The 20,759-nt window shown below is 52.6% G+C and overlaps 2 protein-coding genes across 3 annotated transcripts; both read left to right on the top strand.

Annotated features, from left to right (window-relative positions):
• The first annotated feature begins 1,388 nt into the window (after nt 1-1,388).
• Nucleotides 1,389-10,153, top strand: UNC119B (unc-119 lipid binding chaperone B). Of its 2 annotated transcripts, XR_005553922.1 has the most exons (6): nt 1,389-1,657; nt 5,831-5,944; nt 6,465-6,573; nt 7,067-7,239; nt 7,655-9,587; nt 9,720-10,153. XR_005553922.1 is itself a non-coding variant. In XM_039321112.1 (5 exons), the coding sequence occupies exons 1-5, from the start codon at nt 1,453-1,455 to the stop codon at nt 7,765-7,767; spliced, it is 714 nt and encodes a 237-aa protein (XP_039177046.1). In that variant the 5' UTR covers nt 1,389-1,452; the 3' UTR covers nt 7,768-9,612. The 2 variants fall into 2 exon arrangements, 1 of the variants encoding a protein (XP_039177046.1); XM_039321112.1 differs by lacking the exon at nt 9,720-10,153 and having other exon boundaries at nt 7,655-9,612.
• Nucleotides 10,154-11,985: 1,832 nt separating this feature from the next.
• Nucleotides 11,986-18,195, top strand: ACADS (acyl-CoA dehydrogenase short chain). The gene is made up of 10 exons (XM_039321111.1): nt 11,986-12,076; nt 12,188-12,318; nt 13,499-13,648; nt 13,749-13,860; nt 14,582-14,733; nt 15,121-15,291; nt 15,379-15,516; nt 16,637-16,732; nt 17,283-17,339; nt 17,499-18,195. The coding sequence occupies exons 1-10, from the start codon at nt 12,019-12,021 to the stop codon at nt 17,649-17,651; spliced, it is 1,218 nt and encodes a 405-aa protein (XP_039177045.1). The 5' UTR covers nt 11,986-12,018; the 3' UTR covers nt 17,652-18,195.
• Nucleotides 18,196-20,759: the final 2,564 nt, after the last annotated feature.

Below are 20,759 nucleotides of genomic sequence, written 5' to 3' on the forward strand. Positions count from 1 at the left end.
GCAGTTTTAACCAGCAGTGTGTTAAAAAAAAATAAAAATTATATTGTCACTTAAACGAACCCGTGTATTTATTTTTAAAGTGGAAAGATGAAGGTCCCAGTTTGAAACTCTTTAACTCATACCTAAGTGAAAATCCTGGAACAAACAACAAAGAATCCTTCCCACGCGGGCAGTTATAGTGTTGCCTCCAAGTGCAAAAATCAGGGTGAATGGTTTAAAACTGGGGTCTTCGAACTTGGCCCTTTGATGACTTGTGGACTTCAACTCCCAGAATTCCTCAGCAGGCATGCTGGCTGAGGAATTCTGGGAATTGAAGTCCACAAGTCATAAAAGGGCCAGGTTTAAAGACCCCTGGATTAAAAAAAACTCTTCTGGCAAGGCGTGTTTTAACTCACGCAGCTCTGCCTTCTGCGAAATTCTCTTCTCGGACCCACTTAGCACAGTCTCGGGCTCGTCAACTTTTAACCTGTGCAGACTTCAACTCCCAGAATGCCCCAGCCACCGTGCGGGTCGGGAACCCGGGGAGTCGGAGGCCGCTCAGAAGGTCCCTGGAGGCTCTCGGTCGCCCAAGTTGCAGCGGTCCCCGGAGGCAGCCGGGCTGGTTTCTCCGGGAGGCGCTTCAGAGCAACTCTGCTCCAAAGAAAATGGCTCCAAGCACAGGGGTAGGCAACCTTGGTTCTTTTATGACTCATGGACTTCAACTCCCAGAATTCCTGAGCCAGCCATGCTGAGGTTTCCAAGCTGGCTCAGGAATTCTGGGAGTTGAAGTTCACGAGTCACAAAAGAGCCAAGGTTGCTTACCCCTGATCTAGATCATGATTTGATGAGTTTAGATCAAGGGTAGGCAACCTTGGCTCTTTTATGACTTGTGGACTTCAACTCCCAGAATTCCTGAGCCAGCCACAGTTGAGGGGAAAGAGGTTTCCAAGCTGAGCCATGCTGGCTCAGGAATTCTGGGAGTTGAAGTCCACGAGTTAGAAAGCGGCCTAGGTGTAGACCTGGGGTAGGCGACCTTGGCAATTTTAGGACTTATGGACTTCAATACCCAGAATTCCTAAGCCAGCCATGCTGAGGGGAAAGGGAGAGGTTTTCAAGCTGAGCCATGCTGGCTCAGGAATTCTGGGAGTTGAAGTCCACCAGTCACAAAAGAGCCAAGGTTGCCTACCCCTGTCCAAGCGGCATGTTGCCCGCCCGAGGCGCTCCTCGGCCACGCCCCTTCCTCACGCGGGAGACGCAACGGGCGCGGGACGGCCGGGCTCCGCGCGAGAAAGGGGGCGTGGCCGCAAACCGCGACAGCGCGTGTCCACGTGCCCGCCCTCCCGTTTCTGGGGGCGGCGCCCTCTCGTTGCTAGGCCGCGCGCCCCGCCCCTCGGCTGCCATGGCGACCGGCGGGGCCGAGCGAGAGGAGGAGGCGGCGGCCATCTTAGCGGCGGCGGCGGGGCCGGGCCGGCGATGAGCGGCTCCAAGCCCAGGTTGGCGGCGGCCGGGCCCGGCGGGGCGCTGAGCCGCCTGCGCGGGCAGAGGAGCTCCGGGACGGCCTCTCCCGCCGCGGCGCCACCGCTGTCCCGGGCCGCCCCGCCGCGGACGGAGGCGGAGCTGCTGGCGCTGGAGGCGGTGCGGCCCGAGCACGTCCTGGGACTCGGCCGCGTCACGGAGCGTGAGTAGCCGCCCTCCGCCCGGAGCGTCCCGGGGCCCTGGGGGCGACGAAGGGTCGGCGTTAGAGTCCGTCGGGGCGCCCTCCGGGCCTGAAGGCGGGCGGGGCCTTCGGGCGGTGGTCTCCGCCGAGAAACGGGGGGAGGGTCCCTTCTTCCCTTCGCGCTCTGTGGGGAAAGATGGAGGCCGCCCCGAGGCTCGCACTCAGGCCCAGCGCTCTCCCCGGCCTTGGCCCCTTTAAGGCTTGTGGACTTCAACTCCCAGAATTCCCCAGCCAGCAACGCTGGCTGGGGAATTCTGGGAGTTGAAGTCCACAAGCCTTAAAGGGGGCCCAGGTTGGGTACTTCTGCCCCACATCTTTCAGGGAAAGGTGGTTTCGACCAGGGTGAGTTCCCTTTGACCCCTGACCTGGTCTGGGAATTCTGGGAGTTGGAAGTCCACAAGCCTTAAAGGGGGCCCAGGTTGGAGACTCCCTGCTCTAGCCACAGCCCGGAGACTGAGGGTCCCGCACAGTTGTGCTTCAGACTCACAGTGGTGTCATTTAAGATTGAGTTTGGCGGCATTCCTTGCTTGCTAGTCCTGCACAACGGGGGCAATGCCAGCAGCACCCACCAGTCAGGGCAGCCACCGCACTAAGGCTAGTAACCGAAGGATGCTGCCCGCCATGGTCATCCGCTTCAGCTGGATCTTGCTCGACTTCAGGTCTGTTCCAGCTCTCCTGGCCTTTTCCTGATGTAAATGGGAATAGAGCAGAGCTGGAAGGGACCTTGGAGGTCTTCTAGTCCAGCCCCCTGCTCAAGCAGGAGAACCTATATCATCTCAGACAGATGGCTGTCCAGTCTCTTTTTTAAAATCTCCAGTGATGGAGCGCCCACGATTTCTGGGGGTAATCTGTTCCACTGGTAAATTGTCCTCACTGTCAGGAAGTTTCTCCTTAATTCCAGGTTGCTTCTCTCTTTGATCAGTTTCCAATCATTGTTTCTTATCCTGCCTTCTGGTGCTTTGGAGAATAGTTTGACCCCCTCTTCTTTGTGGCAGCCGCTCAAATACTAGAACACTGCTATCATGTCACCCCTATTTCTTATTTTCTTTAAACTAGCTAAACCCAAGTCCTACAGCCGTTTCCAGGCCTTTGATCATCTTAGTTGCTCTTCTCTGAACTTTTTCCAAGGTCTCAATAGGCAATCTGCTGTTGCATTAGCACAAACTTGTCAATTCCAGGGAATTGATCATAGGACATCCATTGCAGCTTTGGCTAGTATCTCTTTTTTCCCATTGCTTAGTGTTACACCAAAGGCATTGTATTTTTTTTTTTTTCATTTTGCTGCTCTTTCCGTTTCCTGGATCTATTTTGGCAATCATAATGAGCCAAAAATAGTTGAGCTCTAAAAGGGGGAGGGGGTAAAACTCCCTTCAGTCAATACACTGTTGCATTTGTTCCCATCAGATTCAAGGTACATGACCTGCCGCTAATTGGGGGGCCATATGTAGTTCTGTTCGCCAACACAATGGCATCAAAGTCTGCCTTGCCAATAGTCATCATCTTGAAACATTTGGACTCCTTGTGCACATCCAAAACAAAGGTTTTCAAATTCCATGAGAGAGAGGCAATTAATGGTATGGCATAGGTGTTGCACTACATGGCACGAGATGCTAGTGGCATCTCCATCTTGCTTTCAGTCTGCTTCATCAGAAGGATCTTGAGGTATACCAGGGGTGGTATAACCTGCGCCCTGAAACCAAGATGGCTGAGTGAGCATAACTCAGCCATTCATCACCTGTGATGCCGCTTCTAGTGCACTGGAAGTGGCATCTGCATCAGCCTTTCGACTTAGCAGGAGGGACCGCTTGATTCTGTACACAACCTTTGTGTAGTGTTTGCAGAAGCTGAAAAGGTGTCTCAACGAGGCCATGGAAGACAATGTGATAACCAGCTGTCTTCAGGCTTTGAAGAAGTGTGCAGCCTGGCCACAGCAACTGTACCTTTTTTCTGGCACATGTTGAAACCTTACACCTTTAAGAAGTCATTGCCATAGGTCTGTGTTTCATCACTGTGGCCTCTTTGAGATTTGTAATATTCTTGATCTCAGCTTTATTCACAAGATTGAACACGAAAGGGATGGGGTTCTTAATGAGCCCCGGCAACCGTTGCTGCTGCATAATGCTTCGTTGCTGGTTGACGTAAAACAAGCAGGTAGACAGCTGCATGAAGACTTCCTGGTTTTGCATGTCAGTCTGGATTGCCAGCATTGGAAGGGCTACCACAAAGAAGAGGACGTCAGTCTATTCTCCAGAGCACCTGAAGGCAAGACAAGAAGGAATGGGTGGAAACTAATCAAGGAGAGAAATTTCCTAACAGCGAGAACAATCAATGGAACGGCTTGCCTCCAGAAGCTCTGGGTACTCCATCACTGGAGGTTGTTAAGAAGACCCTGGACAACCATTTGTCTGAAATGGGATAGAGTCTCCTGCTTAAGCAGGGGGTTGGACTAGAAGACCTCCAAAGTCCTTCCAACTCCTTTATTCTGTTGTTCTGTCTTGCTGGTGTTGATGGCAACGAGGTTCTGACTACCACCACCCCAGCAATATCTAACATACCGATATTACTTCCTACGGTAACCATCATAATATCATCTTGCAATGTGATGTCACCAGCAAAGAGCCTGGTTGAATTACTAGGGGGACCCCTACAGGATTGTGCCCAGAACGGAAATGTTATTAAATGGACAGTTTGGCTGAGTAGCCATTTCTCTTGCCTCCCCTGCTGGAACAGTGTTTTAAATTCAATTCCATGATATGATTATTTGTATCGGGTGTCACCCATCCAGCAGCTACAGAGCTGAGCTCAGCCACTCCAACCGTTTCAAGTGCACGAGAGACTTTGGAAGCACCTTTGTGACAACTGCCACAACGCAGTTTCACTGTTAATCATTGTGGCTCTTTTGAATAGTCTCCAATCTGAGACACCCTAAGCCTTTTAGTTTTTGAAGGCCTGGCTCTTGTCCCAGCATTAGGCTACGATTGGGGTTGAGCTGGGGGATTGTTTGGTCAGATGCTGGAGGGGGGTGGGAAGAGACTTGTGTTTTTACGTTTGGTTTTATGGATTGCCTAAAAACATTGCATAAGGTAGGTGGCCATACAAGCCCTGTAAATAAATAAATAAAAATAAAATTGGAAAAGAAAGATATTCATTGGATCCTTCCTAAATAGTAGTTATTGTTTAGGAAGGATCCGATGAATGTCAGTTGACAAGACCCGCCGGGAGGCTGCTGACTAGGCTTTTTGTGGTATCGTGAAGGCAGAGCCTGCATGTTCAAGACCACAATTGGAACTAGGACGTCAGTTGCTAAGTGGGCTGTCCCTGATTGTATGACCTTTCTTTGCCATGGTCATTAAGTGGTTATGATCATGGGGACACTTCAGTCATAGGTGCAAGGAGCAGTCGTAGCTCACTTTTTTCCAGATCTATTGCAAGTCGAATGGTCTTTAAAGCAAGGATCGTAAATCTGAATAGTAGATAGATTTATCTGGTACAAAGGGCTCCTGATCTTTACAAAGGCACAAGGCATAAAAATACTTGTCCTGACTTTTATGTAATGAGTTTGGCTTACATGTCCTCTGTTTTACTATTTCCCTCTTTTTTTCTTCCACTACAAGGCTGCTAAAAAAAAAAGTCAGATAAAGTAGATTATGATCTACAATTCTTTGTACTTAAAATCAGGCCTTTTTTGTCCTGACATGAGCTAGGTTTCACTTACTTAGATTTAGGTAGACTGCTTGGGTTAATTCCCTCTTGACCAGTTGCAACCGGTTGTAATTTCTCCCGTCTTAGCTAAATCATTTGGTGCCATTAACAAGCTTGATAATTACATTGCTCAGTTCTAAATCCATTTTTTTGGGGGGGGGGAAGTGGAATTCCTGCTGCAGTGCTTGCGTGTCTCCGTGTCTTACATGCTTCCACGGATTCTTCTCCTTTAATCGGGTGCCTCTCTTGGCCACGGAGTTTGCCAGGCGTCTTGGGGAGAGACTTCCTACTATTGTCTGCTGCGGCTGGGAACGCGCCTGCTTGCCCTGTGTGCCAAGGCCCTTTTGGTGGGCAGGGCCAGGCTGCCTCCGCATTGCTAGCCGAATCTTTAGGATTGCATTTCAGCATCACTTCTGTCTTCCTCTGTTCCAGATTACCTTTGCCGACCGGAAGACAACATCTACAATATCGACTTCACCAAGTTTAAAATCCGGGACCTGGAAACTGGGACGGTGCTGTTTGAAATCGCCAAACCTTCAACGTTAGGTAAGCTTTTGGAGTAAAGTGACGGGGTCTGTTCTGAAACGCAGGACCCAACGACCAGTTAAAAACTCCAGGAAGGATGTTTTGCTTCCAACTGCACTTAGAAGGTGGAACCCCCAAATCTGTGCTTCCTCTTACTCTGTCACCCTTCTTGGGACGATCTTTTTCCTTGAGTGGGTTTCTCTGGGAGTCCCTTCTGTTTCAACAGGGGTTCCATCCGTTATTCCAGGTGCCACCAAGGCATCGGTCCGAACACTTCACCCACCTAAGCTAAGTCAAGTATGGTTTGTTGGCTCGGTCCAGATAGGCTGCCTCAGAAATTCTGTCTCGGTTGCTCGTTCTGCGGTTCCTGCTCCTGACCTGGGTTCTGGCCGTATTGCAGACGCAGCCGCAAAAGCTGAGACCTGGAAGTGCAGGCTGTGGCTGCAGGGCTTCCTGGAGTGGCCCCACTTCCAGAAGGGCAGGCCAGTGAGAGGCCCCACACAGCTGACCTGCTGAATTCTTTAACTGTTAATTCCTGCAGAGCAAGAGGACTACGAATGTGACCTTGGGGAGATGGACAGCAGCGCCGGGCGTTTTGTGCGCTATCAGTTCACGCCGGCCTTCCTGCGCCTACGGACTGTTGGGGCAACGTGAGTCTGGGCAGAAGCTCGGGGGACGGGAGGGACCCCGGTGCTGCTGTGGCTGCTCAGCACCAGTCACAGAAGCGCAGTCAGGCTCGGTGAAAAGCATGTTAAACGAGTATTTGAAAAATGAAAGACACTTTCAAAATCCAAGTCTGTAATTTTGCAGTTTGTAAAAATCAAAAGACAAAAAATCTGTTGCTTGATGCAGGTCTGCTGTGTTTATTCTTTTTTTTTTTTAAAATCATTCCACTAATTTGAATTCTTAGTTGAACTGCACCGGAATGCTTGGTCTCTCTTCCCTAGGCCAACATTTCTTTACAACCAGGAGAGAAACCCTAGTTACGATGCCTGCGTGTTCCTGTCAGCTGACAGCTGGGCCCTTTGAGGGGGCTTGTGCTGCCTCAATAGCTTCAGGATAGACCTCTGGAGCGGCCCTTCCTGTCCCGGACACGTTAGAGGAGGCCAGCTGGATTTATCCTGCCCTTTTCCCTCCCCGCAGGGTGGAGTTCACCGTGGGAGACAAGCCCGTATCCAACTTCCGTATGATCGAGAGGCATTACTTCAGAGACCGTCTTCTGAAGAACTTTGACTTTGACTTTGGCTTCTGCATCCCCTGCAGCAGGAACACCTGTGAGCACATATACGAGTTCCCTCAGCTTTCAGAGGATCTCAGTGAGTACCGCTTGGGCCTGGTCGGGTGGACCGTCCACGGATGGGAGGCTTTGAACCAGGTGGTGAATCCCACAGCCCAGGGAGGCAGGGCTATCTTCAGCCTTCCCTAACAGACTCCCTGTGAGCACCGGATTCCTCAGCAGCAGTTAGAAAATTCTGCCCTTTGGATGGTTCTTCCACAGCACTCTGCTTCGGTGTCATTATTGACCCCACTGTCAGTGTTTTGAGGGAGATAAACGGTCGTACTTTAATTTCCCTGAAACCCCCAGATCCTCTCACTGTTTCTCACCCCCCAGAGTTTTTCAGGCTGCTGTGTGGAGTGGTCGCTGTGTGCACTGCAGAGGCGGCGTCAGTGGCCTCTGCAGGCTGTTTCTGGGCTGTGGCTGACCATCTGCCCCCTCTTTTGCCCATGCAGTACACTTGATGGTCGAGAACCCCTACGAGACTCGCTCAGACAGCTTCTACTTTGTGGACAACAAGCTGATCATGCACAACAAGGCCGATTACGCCTACAATGGCGGGCAGTAGCCATTCCATGACCGCCTGCGGACGTTGCACAGGCCAGAGGCAGCCCTAGTCCTGCTCCTCCTTCCCACGAGACTCAGGAAGCGGCATGCAAAGCGGGAGGGGGGGGGTCTCTCCTGGGACAGTAAAGGAATTCTCTGGGCCGCCGATTCCTTGCTCCATCGTGATTGGCTTCCATTGGCATCCTGGTCTGGTGACGAGCCCAGCAGCGGCCCTTCCAATGGATGAAGCTTGGCTAGCATCCCCTCCCTAACACATCCTGCAGCCCAGAGAGCTGTGCAAGTGCCGGCTGCTCCTTCTGCTGCCTCCGGGTCTGCTTTGCACCTGAGCTGATGTTCCTGTTCATCGAGGTTGCTTCTCTATCTCTGAGGTGGGAGGTGCCTGCAGAAGGCTCCTGGGGGAGGGAGGGGGGAGGGCAGGACTTCGCAGTGTGTTTTATTCTGGGCCTGTTAGAGCAACCGCAACCCCTAAAGGTCTGATCTGTAGGGTGAAAATTAGTGGTGCCCTCCAGCCAGAGGAGCAGAAGGGGGCCCCCCTGGCTTCTCCTAGCAGCTCTCCCTGGGGAGTGGGGGCCATCCTAGTCTTTCTCTTCCCTGCCCCACCTCTCAACATTGCCTGCTTCTGGTTAATAGGCTGCAGGTGAGAATTGACTCCGCTACATCTGGCTGGCTTCTCTGGCAAGCAGCTCTAGATGCTGCTTTGGCAGAAGGGCTGGAGCCTCTCTGGAGGGACCTGGGTCCCCCCACGGCAGTCCGTCTCCAAAGGGGGGGCTCCAGGGGGCAACGGAATAGTCCCAAAAGAGCAATGCTTAAACCTCCTAGTTGGGAGGAGCTTCAGGTGCAGGATTCAGTTCCGTTTTTTTTTTTTTTTGAAAGGGTAGATTCTCGTGGCCGTCTGGGGAAGGGCTGGTGGTGGGAATGGTGGGTTGACGCTTCCCGGGCTGTCTCTGGCAAAGTGCCTTTCTCCAAGGGCTTTCTTTTCCCGATCCCTCACGGTCAAATCCAGGTGCCTTTGGAACTACCCTCTGCTGCACGGAGTCCCCAGGCAGCTCCTCTGCCCTGGAAGCCTCGGAAGGGCTGGCCCCGAAGCAGGGGCCGTTTGCAATAACCGGTTCCCCCTGCCATCCTCCCAGCAACTTTTCCGCTGTGCCTTCCTTGCCACTGACTGCCCAGCAATAAGCGGGAAACGGCGTGGGGGGAAAAATGGGGCGCTTCACTGGGCAATTGCCAGCCGCCAAAGTGCAGGATCCAAAGTCACCCTCTCGTGCCCTCGGCTCCTACAGGAGCTGCCTCTGCGCCTCCCTGCAGTTCTCGAGCTGTTCTGCTGTGCCATGGCCATGTTTCTGCCACTCTCGTTGGGCATGCAGGGGTCAGTGTGGGTGGGTGGGTGTGGGTGTTTCTGCCACGCTGACTAAGGGGGCGTGCAAAGAGTGGGGAAAGCAGGACGTGATCAGAAATCCAGGCGGGAGCCCTGCAAAGGGACTGGAGACGTGGGAAAGCGGGTGGCTTCTAAACCTGCCCCCTGGCTGGAAAAACGGGCATGAAATTGAGGTGGGGCCGTTTCCTCCTTTTTCAGCTCAGGAGAAAAGCCAAAGGGGGCCCCCCTCCCCTTTCGACACCTCCCGCCCTTGAAAGCGAAGAGCAGCTCTGGGGAGACCTGCCTGCGTTCAGCCCTCAGCAGTGGCCTCGGCCACCTTCGTGGCCAACACACAGCTGGCAGTTTCCAGTTATGTGGACTGATCCTCAGATTCAGGGTCTGGGAATTGCATTCCCCACAGCACGGAGGGTCTGGAATTCTGCATGCAATGATCTTACGAGATGGGTGTTTAGACTCGCAGTGTTTCTCAACCTTGACCATTTTAAGGCATGTGGACTTCAACTCCCAGAATTCCACAGCCAGCAATGCTGGCTGTGGAATTCTGGGAGTTGAAGTCCACATGCCTTAAAATGGTCAAGGTTGAGAAACACTGGTTTTAGAGCAACAGTGCAATGAATTTTCCAAGGGAGGAAGAGGATTGAGCACTGTGGCCAAAAGCCCCACACGCACACATGCACACACACACACCCCTATCTTGTGGCCATGGAAACTTCATGAGAGTGTCCATGAAAGGGGCTCTTCCGTCCCACAGAATCGTGGTGTGGCAAATGTGAAATGCACAGGAAACGGTTCCTAGTTTTTCTAATTTTCTGCCGAGGTATTTTTCCACAGAGAATGGCAGAAGTTCCGAAAGTCCCCTTCCCCGCCCCCCCCCATGTGGTTTCCTTAACTATCGGCTCCATCATGCTATCATTTTTATATCTCCTTGATCTGCAGTAATCTAGCCGACTTGTTTGTATAAAGTGTTATTTTGTCTCAAGCAATAGTAATTAAAAAAGAAACCTACATTCCACTCTGGTGTTGTGTCATAAAGTGGGTGTGAATTTAGTAAATTCGGATTGTCAGCCTAGAAAGGGGGGCGTTTTGAAATGCAGCCTAAGGATGTCAGCATCCCACATCACTTGGGAGAGGAGCCTTTCTCAATAAGCAGTTAATAATGCTCCTATAAATAGAAACTAAGTCATAACTAGTAGCCAGCACAGGGCTGTTAAAAACAGATCGTGCCAAACCAATCCTATTTCATTCTTTGGCCAAGTGACTAAATTAGCAGACCAGTGAAATGCTGTGGACGTAGTGTACTTAGACTTCAGCAAGGCATTGGACAAAGTAGACCACAACCTATTCCTTGGCTAGAAAAAATGTGTGATAGACAGCATCACCACCTGATGGATTTGTAGCTGGCTGGCAAACTACTCAACGAGTAGTCCTCAATGAAACCACATCCACATGGAGAGAAGTAAGCAGTGGGGTACCACAAGGTTCCGTCTTAGGCCCAGGACTCTTCAACATCTTCATCAATGACTTAGATGGAATAGAAGGAGAGCTCATCAAGTTTGCAGATGATACCAAATTGGCAGGAATAGTCATCACCCCAGAAGACAAGTTTAGGATTGAAAAAGATCTTGACAAACGTGAACAATGGGCCTTATCCAACAAAATGAACTTTAATGTGGAGAAAAGCAAAGTTTTACATTTAGGCAGGAAAAGTTCAAGGTACAAGTACAGATTGGGTGAGGCCTGGCTTAAAAACAGTAACTGTGAGAGGGACTTTGGTCCTAGTGGACAATCAGTTAAATATGAGTCAGCCGTGGGTGGCGGCAGCCCAAAACATCAACACAATCCTAGGCTGCAGTAACAGAGGCATCGAATCAAAATCACGTGAAGTATTAGTACTGCATTATAAACCCTGAGTAAGACCACACTGGGAACACTGCATCTAGGTTTGGTCACCACAATATAAAACAAGATGTGGAAATTCTGGAAAGAGTGCAGAAGAGCGACTATGATTAAGGGTCTGGAGACAACATTATATGAAGAACGGTTGCAGGAATTAGTTTTGGCTTAGCCTAGACTCTAGACGCAGTGTTTCTCAACCTTGACCATTTTAAGGCATGTGGACTTCAACTCCCAGAATTCCACAGCCAGCATTGCTGGCTGTGGAATTCTGGGAGTTGAAGTCCACATGCCTTAAAATGGTCAAGGTTGAGAAACACTGCTCTAGAGAAAAGAAGAAACAGGGGAGACATGAGAGCAGTGTTCCAGTATTTGAGGGGCTGCCACAAAGAAGAGGGGTCAAGCTATTCTCCAAAGCACCAGAAGGCAGGAGAAGAAACAATGGTTGGAAACTAATCAAGGAGAGAAGCAACCTGGAATTAAGGAGAAACTTCCTGACAGTGAAGACAATCAACCAGTGGAACAGAAGTTGCAGGCGCTCCGTCACTGGAGGCTTTTAACAAGAGGCTAGCCCAGGGATAGGCAACCTCGGCTCTTTTAGGACTCATGGACTTCAACTCCCAGAATTCCCGAGTCAGCTGTGCTGACTTGGGAATTCTGGGAGTTGAAGTCCACGAGTCCTAAAAGAGCCGAGATTGCCTACCCCTGGGCTAGACAATCACTGTCTGAGATGGTAGATTCTCCTACTAGGGCAGGGCAGGGGCTGGACTAGAAGACCTCCAAGGTCCCTTCCAGGCCGTCCCTGGAGCGAGAGAAGCAGCCGGCCCTCAAGGCCGAGGGGAGGGGGAACAGAAGCAAATCCTCCCCCGCGGGAGGCGGAGGAGGAGCCCCCCGTGGCCCCGCCCCTCCTGCCCCGGGCTAGGGAAGCGCCCCGCCCCGCGTCCCCGTGGCCCCGCCCTCCCGTGGGCGGCGACGGAGGCGGCGATGGCGGCGGCGGCGGTGGCTTCGGCGGGGCGGCGGGGCGTCCTTGCCGCCCGCGGAGGTCGGCGGGGCTTCGGGGAGGGGCCCTCCGCTGCTCCGCTCCGGGGCGGCCCACCTGGCAGGGGCGGCGGGCGGCCTCTGAGCCCCTCTCCTCCCGTTCTCTCCCCTCCAGCGCGGCTGCTGCACGCGGGGCTGCCGGAGACGCACCGGATGCTGCGGGAGACCTGCCGGGACTTCGCCGCGAAGGAGCTGGCGCCGCTCGCCGCCCGCCTCGACCGCGAGCACCGCTTCCCCGACCAGCAGGTCAGGCGGGGCGGGCGGGGAAGGGGCGGCTGCAGACCCTCCGCGGGGGCCGCTCTCGGCGCCCCCGAGGGGCTTCCGGAGGGCGGGTGCGGATTCGGCCCGGAGGGACTGGAATCCTCGACTTACGACCGTTCGTTTAGTGACCAGTCGAAGGGCACTGGAAAAAAAAGGGGAGTTATGGGGAGTTTGTCCCCAAGTCCAGGGGCTTCGTTCAGATTTAGGAGGGCTGCGGCGTCCCGGGGGTGGGGGTGGTGTGTGGGGGGTCACGCGATCCCCTCTTGTGACCTTCCAACCTTCCAAGCCCTGTGACCCAACTTAACAACTGCAGTGATTGCACTGAACGATCGTGGCAAGGAAGGTGGTGAAACGGGGCCCAAACACTCAGCAACCGTCTCACACAGCAGTGGACCTTTTGGATTGTTAAGTTGAGGACTCCCCCTTGTTTCAGCTCTATTTGCTTCCTGTGGACAAACTTCCTTCCATTTTGCAACACACTTTGGGCATCTTGGCCCCTCCGGTACAGGAGCCCCACCTGGACTAACTGCTCTTTCCGCCGCCCCCCCCCCACTTCCCCCCCTCCACATTTCTAATCGATTAACCTTGAGAGCTGTAGGCATTTTATTTCTAAAAGTGAAAAACCCAACTACACAGAAGAACTCAACTCTCCAGCCGCCACTGGCTGTTTTCTGTCTCTGAAGCTGGTGTAGGTGTGTCCCCTTTGCACTGATTTTTGTTGGCATGGCATGTCCTTGATCTGAGCTAAGCCTTTCTGAGAAGCGAGGAAGGGCATAAATCAGAACTGGGCCGACTATGGCAATTTTACGACCTGTGGACTTCAACTCCCAGCATGGCTGGCTCAGGAATTCTGGGAGTTGTAGTCCACAGGTCCTAAAGTTGCCATAGTTGCCCATCCCTGACATAAATGTTCTAGCTCAGTGTTTCTCAACCTTGACAATTTTAAGGCATGTGGACTTCAACTCCCAGAATTCCACAGCCAGCATTGAAGTCCACATGCCTTAAAATGGTCAAGGTTGAGAAACACTGTTCTAGCTGGAGGGTAGATCCTGGATTGGTGCCACCAGCAACTGCCACTAATGTGATCAACAAAGCTTTGCTGGGTTTCCACCACGGGGGACTAATGACCTTTTACCTTTTGTAACCTCATTTCTCCTGTTTCTAGATTAAGAAAATGGGGGCCCTGGGGCTCCTAGCGATGGCTGTGCCCGAAAAATACGCAGGAGCTGGCTTGGATTGCTTGGCCTACACCGTCGCCCTGGAGGAGATCAGCCGCGGCTGCGCGTCCACCGGCGTCATCATGAGCGTCAACAACGTGGGTACCACGGATGGTCCTTCTCCGACAGCCCACCTCACCCCCTGTGGCACAGTCCCAAAAGCAGATTTACAGGGACCCTTTTTTTTTCCTCCTTCAGTCGCTCTATCTAGGACCAGTTTTGAAGTTTGGGTCTGAAGAGCAGAAACAGGAGTGGATCCCTCCTTTCACCAGTGGGGAGAAAGTGGGGTGCTTTGCCCTGAGCGAGCCAGGTAACTTGGGCGCTTGGGATTTTCCCCCGGCGGTCCATTCCTTTTAGATTCTACAAGCCGTCCTCAACTTAGGACCACGACTGAGCCCAAAATTTCCATCGCTAAGCGAGACGGTTGAGCGGGTTTTGCCCCATTTTTACAACTTTTCGTGCCGCAATTGCGAATCACTGCAGAGTTGTTAAGTGAATCTACCTTCCCCATTGACATTGCTTGTCAGAAGGTCACAAAAGGGGATCTTGTGACCCCCCCCCAGGACACGGCAACCATCAAAAACACCTGCCGGTTGACCAAGCATCCCAGTGGTGACCAGATAACCATGGGGGAGGCTGCCACCCCCAAACATCTCAAGAATTCTCAAAACAATTTGGTGAGCTCCGGTTGTTTGGAAAGAGACTGGACACCGGGGGGGGGGGATGGGATGGGGGGGCAAACCTTTTTTGTATCTCTTGAGCAAGAGATCTCTTGTATCAGAGCTAGCCTGACGTCACTGCAGCCAACACCTTTAGCAAAAGAAGCCCTTGCTGTAACCAAGTGGAGTCGAGGGTCTTTCTTTCCTAAGGGATCAGATTGGGGTAGGTCTGACACCTGCTGCAGCCAGCCAGCCAGGCAGCGCTGCTGGAAAAGAGCAAAAGGCAACATTCTCCTCCGGCCACCTGATGCACGTGCCCCGGCAGCAGCTGCAGCACCTCTTGGCTGCATGCACGGTCTTTCTCTCGCCAAGGAAACGGCAGCGACGCCGGAGCGGCATCCACCGTGGCTCAGCTGGCTGGGGACGAGTGGGTGCTGAATGGAACCAAGGCCTGGATCACCAACGCCTGGGAGGCCTCGGCCGCCGTGGTCTTCGCCACCACAGACAAAGCCCTGAAGCACAAGGTAGGCTCTGACCTCGGCTGTGCCGGGCAAGCGGGTGGTCTCTGCAGGAGGAGAAAGGGTCCTGGGAACCGTCTCCAGGGGGGCCTGGGACAGCCGAGTCTGGCCCAGAAGCTGAAGAGAAGACCACAGTGGCCATCGGGCATCCAAAGGAAGGAGAGACGGTGCACATCCTGATCTCTGGGACGCGTCCCCCTCCAGAACGGGGGGGCCCTGGCTCCAGAAACCGAGCGGGCGCCCTTCTTTGAGGGCTGCTCCACCTGCTTGGCTCCCATGGGAGGAGGGGAAGCTGCGTCCTCCCCTGTTCCCCAAGTCCTGCTGGGCAGAAGAAGTCAGCTGGGGCTTCGGGGCTTCTGGAGAGCCGCTGGGAAAGGCTGCTGTTCCTTGCAGGGCATCAGCGCCTTCCTGGTGCCCATGCCGTGCCCGGGCCTTTCATTGGGCAAGAAGGAGGACAAGCTGGGCATCAGGGCTTCCTCCACCGCCAACCTCATTTTCGAAGACTGCCGCATCCCCAAGGAGAACCTGCTGGGCGCGCAGGGGATGGGCTTCAAGATCGCCATGGTGAGTGGTGGAGGGAAGGGGGCCCCTTGCCTGGACCCCCTGCCCCCCACGAGGCCCTCCCCCAGTGCCTCCTTGTCCTCTCTGCAGCAAACCTTGGACTCCGGCCGGATTGGAATTGCTTCCCAGGCCTTGGGGATTGGCCAGGCCGCTCTGGATTGCGCCGTGGGTTACGCCGAGAAGAGGCTGGCATTTGGGCACCCCCTCACCCAGCTGCAGGCCATTCAGGTAGGGGGGGCAGCCCTCCCCCCGCTTTCCCTGCTGCTGCTCTGCTTCAAGGGCCTCTTTCTGAGCCCCAGATACTGCCCAGGTCAGGGTGGGCATTAAGAGCACTTCTGGGGCCCAAATGACAAAAAGACAGGCCTCCCCCTGCCCCATTGGGTGCTCCAGCCCAGGTCCCCCTGGAATGCAGAACAGCAGAGGAGGGAGGGAGGGACCTTGGAGGCTCTCTAGTCCAACCCCCTGCTCAAGCAGGAGACGCTTATATGGGTAAGTCCTCGATCTGTGACCACAATTGACCCCAAAACTTCTGTTGCTAAGCGAGACAGCTGTTAAATGAGTTTTGTCCCCGCAGTTGTTAAATGAACACAGTAACACAGCAGTTAAGGCAGTGGTTCTCAACCTGTGGGTCGGGACCCCATTTGGGGTCGAATGACCATTTCACGGGGGTCGCCAAACCACGCTGCCCACCATTTTTTTCCCTTTTCCCTAGCTGTCCTACTCCCTCTTATTGGTGGCCACACCCACTTGGGGGGTCACCACAACATGGGGAACTGTATTATGGGGTCACGGCATTAGAAAGGTTGAGAGCCACTGAGTTAAGTGGCTTGCCAAAAGATCGCAAAAAGGGATCACGTGACCCCAGGACACTGCAGTCTTCCTAAATGCAGGCCAGCTGCCAAGTGGCCAAGGGGAGGCGGCAGCGGTCATAACTGTGAAACCTGGTCACAAGTCACTGTTTTCAGTGATGGTCACTAAACCAAAGCTTATAAGTATGGGGCTGGGGAGCAACTATGGCAATCTTATGACCTCTGGACCTCAGTTCAGGAATTCTGGGAGTTGAAGTCCACAGATCATAAAATTGCCATAGTTGCCCCCTCTGCCCTGTACCATTCACATGTGACCTTCCCCCCCCCACACACACACTTCATGGGGAATGGCCTGCTCCACCCCTGGGCCTTGCAAGGGCTGCTTGGCTTTCCTTTGTGGCATCCAGTCTGCAGCCCTCGGGCACCCTCTTCCCTTCGGCTAAGCCAGGGTCGTCTGCTAACCGGCAATAATGCTGGTTTAGACTCCTCCCGTAGTTTAGGGGTGCTGACGATCCGCCCTGGGGGTGTTCTGTGTCTAGTTCAAGCTGGCTGACATGGCAGTGGCGCTGGAGGGGGCTCGCCTGCTCACCTGGAGAGCAGCCACGTTGACTGACCACGGAAAGCCCTACACAAAGGTAATCTCCCTCTCTACCAACTAGGGCCTAATTAGCCTCTTTAGCAGGAGTGCCGTAACTTGGCAGAATTGAAGACTTGTGGACTTCAATTCCCAGGATTCCCTGGCCATCCTTGCTGGGGCAGACTTCAGAATTAAAGTTCATTTCTTAAAAAAAAAAAAAAAAAAGCATCTCATGAGAATGCCAGCATTTTACAAGGTTATATACAAAGGAATAAGTGGGATAAGCAGCAAACCCTCCTTGGCTACTGATATCCTTTGAGCTTGACTTGTTGAAAATTCAGAAAAATGCCTACCTTGGCTCTGGCATCTCTTGGCATCTCTCTCACACACACACACACAGACATTTCCCCATTTCCCCTCCCTGGAAAAAAGAGGACGTTGCAGGATTTTTGGAAGCCCCGGAGGTGCTGCGAGAGCAAGGCCCTCTCGCATGACCTCCAGAGGGTCTGGGGCCTGGCATGTTACTGGCGACACGCGTGCCATAGGTGTAACCTGAGCCTCTGAGAGAGGACCGTGCCAGGTAGCTTCTCTGCTTCCCCCCCCCCCAGGAGGCAGCCATGGCCAAGCTCTCGGCGTCCGAGGCAGCGACTTTCATCTCCCACCAGGTAAGCTTCACCAGGGAAAGGCCGCAGGTGAGTTGCGCTTCGTCTTGTAAGGACAGACGATCCTTGCAAAGCTTGAGGATTAGATGGCCGGGAGGCTGGCCCAGTTTGCGGAGGGCTGCCTCCATTCCACCCGTGCCAGAACCGCTGCTTTTCCTTCAGGCGATCCAGATCCTGGGCGGGATGGGCTATGTGACGGAGATGCCGGCCGAGCGCCACTACCGAGATGCCCGCATCACGGAGATCTACGAGGGAACCAGCGAAATCCAGAGGCTGGTGATTGCCGGGCAGCTGCTGAAGGCCTATCGAAGCTGAAGAGGACTGCTATGGAAGATGAGGGTCACGGGGCCCCCCTTAGGTCAGGAGCTGGCTTAAATGGCGGGCATCCACCCCTTGGCAGGCCAGGCACCCGACTCCTTTGATGACCACGTCGCCGATGGAGGTAGAGAAGAGGCACCTTGAATCATCGGGAACAAGGACCTTGGACATGGGTGCACAAGTGCCTCCTATCCCAGCCTTGGCAAAGTTCTCTAGTCTCTAGCTAAGATCTACTCCATCATGGACCACGCGGATTCCAGTGGGGCGAGATCTGTCCAGGTGCAGTTTCTCTTTGTCTTCAGTGACAGCTGCAAGAAAGCAGGTTGTCGGGAAACAGATCAGTGAGACATTAACCGGGGATTGGGAAGCGACCCAAATCAACAAACCCTGAAAAGCTGCTGGTGTTGGTGGCAGAGAGCAAACCGTAGCCGTAAGACTCCCAAGTGCCTTGTTTGTGCCCCAAAGCCAAGTTTCCTCCACCCCAGAGGCAGATGCCCGCCTTGATGCAATCAGAATCGGCGATTAAATTTGAGCACTGACAGCTTTGGGTTTAATTGCCGTCCTTTTTTGAATACATGTTCAAGGGTCCGGCCTTCTGCGTGCTAAAACCCTGGAGCTGGAAGAGGGTCCCTTGCAGCTTCCCAGAGAAAGGGGAGACTTAGCTGGGCCTTGGCGCCCCCCTCAAAGTCAGGTATTTTTGTCTGAACATTTAACTGAAATTTAAGTGGCCCAGACTCACCCAGCTGGCTTTCATGCCTAAGGCAGGACGAGAACTCAGTCTCGTCTCCAGCTTGGAGTGCTTTCATTTTTTTAATTTTAAATTTGCTTCCCCACCACGTTCTGGAAGTTGAAGTCCACAGGGTAGTTGCCAAGGCTGACAAACATGCTCTACCTCATCTCCAAGTCAGCACAGGTCCTTCCCAGGCTGGTGACTTGGACAACTTCAGTTTGCCTTTTCCAGGGTTGGATTCAGTTTCAAGGTTTTATAGTCACCATGATAATCATGGGCTTGTCACAGGCCCCCAACTCGGGAGCCTTGACCGCCCGTGTTCTTGCAGCAGAGGCAGCGTGGTTTGAATTTGGGGAATGTTAAGAAGTCTGATATCATAGTCTGATTAAAGTTGGTCAGTTCATTTCATTTTCCAAAGGAGAAAGATGGTCATGAGGAACATCTGTTGTGCATCTGGCATTCAGAATTAAGATGCCATCTGAGACACCAGTTGTGGTGAAGAAAGACTCTTGTGAAGCTACCTGGGATGAGCCTGCAACTGTTGGTCTGAGGAAGTGGATCTCCATCCTCTGGGACACCAACTCCACCGCCTCTTGTGGGTTGGATCCCTGCCTTTTCTGATTAGTGGAAGTGCTCTCCTTAATTAGACATCACTCAGTCTGATTTGGAGAATTACCAACCAGTCTCTAATGCTTCATTCATGGTGAAAGTTCTCAAGTAGGTCTGTAACTCTGGAGGGCCCTGGAGGAAATAGATTTTCAAGTGGTTGATCAAATCACAGGCTCGGTCTGGGCCGTCTGCTGTGTTTGGGAATTGGTGGTACATTTTTAGTGTGCTTGTCCTTCCTCTAAGCTGACTCCAGCAAACGGTAGTGGGAGAAGTGGGGTTGCAAGGTCTTTTAGTTGTGGGTGGCTGCAATGTTTGACTCCTTTCCACTACTGTTTAATGTCCATATGAATATTGGATTCAGATGGTAGGTTATTTCTTGACCCAGGATTAGTTATCAGTATGCCAATATTCAGCTTGCATCAAGCCACAAAGGAGTGACCGGAAGTCAGAATCCAGCAAGATGGAATTGCTTTGGATCCCAAGACTGAGTCCAGGGAGAGTCCATCCTTGATCATGGAAAGGCCGCATGCCTTCATTCGGAACTGGTGAAGGAGAATCTCCTTGGACTCACGGCTTCTGCTGCACGAGGGAGAGGTGCCAACGGCAGCTAAGAGGGCTCTTGCACAACTGCATCCTGTTTCTGCACCAGGAAACCTGGTGCTCTGTCATCATGCCTTAATTCTCCCTTGGTTGGGTTACTGCAATACACCCTATATGGGGCTGCCCTAGAAGGCCATCCAGAAGCTGAAGGCGGTTCTGAATGCAAATGGCTTAAATAGGTCTGGATGTTTTTAGAGTGCTTCCTCGGTGCAGTAAGATTAGTCTTTTAACTTTTGTTAACTATATATTTCTTGGAAAAGGTTGCCACTGAAGCAGTATTCAACTCACATAACAACTGTTTAAAACATGATGAAGATATTCCAGGTATAAAATTAGTCTTTAAGGTAGGGATAAAAAGAAAGTTTAAAAATGCACCGTTCCAGGATGAATAACTAGAGAAGTAGAACAAGTGTGTGATCTCCTTTTTGCCCACCGCAAGTTGAAGACAGCAGGTGGAGGTGATCCTACAGCAGTGGTTCTCAACCTGTGGGTCGGGATCCCATTTGGGGTCAAACGACCATTTCACGGGGGTCGCCAAACAACGCAGTCCGCCATTTTTTCCCCCTTTTCCTTAGCTGTGCGACTCCCTCTTATTCTATTGGCTTTTGAAAACCAATAGAATAGACTCTCTTGTATAGAGTCTAGTTCTATTGGCTTTCAAAAGCCAATAGGAATTGTCCAGGCTGTCTCTGCCCTGCTGAGCCCGCCAAAAGTCCCATTCTGCAAACGGTGCTGCACCAGTTGAGTAGTCCTCTACTTACAACCGGTTGAGTAGTCCTCAATTAACGACTGGTTGGGGGTCGCGGCATTAAAAAGGTTGAGAACCACTGTCCTACAGGGTCTCTCAGGCAGTTGAGGATCACCTCTCTTCCGGTCTCGTCATATCTGTGTCTGCCCTTTCACACCAAGAACATAACTGTACAGCTACAGCTAGTCCTCAACTTATGACTGTTCACTTAACAATGATTCACAGTTACAACGCCTCAGAAAAGTGACTTACTTTGAAGTTACAACTGTTACATCAACTCTGCGGTCTCGTGATCACAGCTTGGGCGCTGGGTAGTCGGCTCGCATTATGACAGTTGCAGCGTCTTGCAGTCAGATGACTTCAGGCTGTGACCTTCCCAGGCGGCTTCTGGGAAGCAGTCAACTGGGGAAGGTGGATT

Source organism: Crotalus tigris, unplaced genomic scaffold (assembly GCF_016545835.1).
Source record: "Crotalus tigris isolate CLP2741 ecotype Arizona unplaced genomic scaffold, ASM1654583v1 scf7180000023720.1715460, whole genome shotgun sequence".
Classification (NCBI taxonomy): Eukaryota; Metazoa; Chordata; class Lepidosauria; order Squamata; family Viperidae; genus Crotalus; species Crotalus tigris.

Coding starts and splice junctions, on each gene's coding strand:
- ACADS (XM_039321111.1), top strand. CDS start 12,019: ATGGCGGCGGCGGCGGTGGCTTCGGCGGGGCGGCGGGGCGTCCTTGCC. Junction 12,319..13,498: donor ACCGCTTCCCCGACCAGCAG/GTCAGGCGGGGC, acceptor TCCTGTTTCTAG/ATTAAGAAAATGGGGGCCCT. Junction 15,517..16,636: donor CCCAGCTGCAGGCCATTCAG/GTAGGGGGGGCA, acceptor TTCTGTGTCTAG/TTCAAGCTGGCTGACATGGC.
- UNC119B (XM_039321112.1), top strand. CDS start 1,453: ATGAGCGGCTCCAAGCCCAGGTTGGCGGCGGCCGGGCCCGGCGGGGCG. Junction 1,658..5,830: donor ACTCGGCCGCGTCACGGAGC/GTGAGTAGCCGC, acceptor CCTCTGTTCCAG/ATTACCTTTGCCGACCGGAA. Junction 6,574..7,066: donor CTACGGACTGTTGGGGCAAC/GTGAGTCTGGGC, acceptor CCCTCCCCGCAG/GGTGGAGTTCACCGTGGGAG.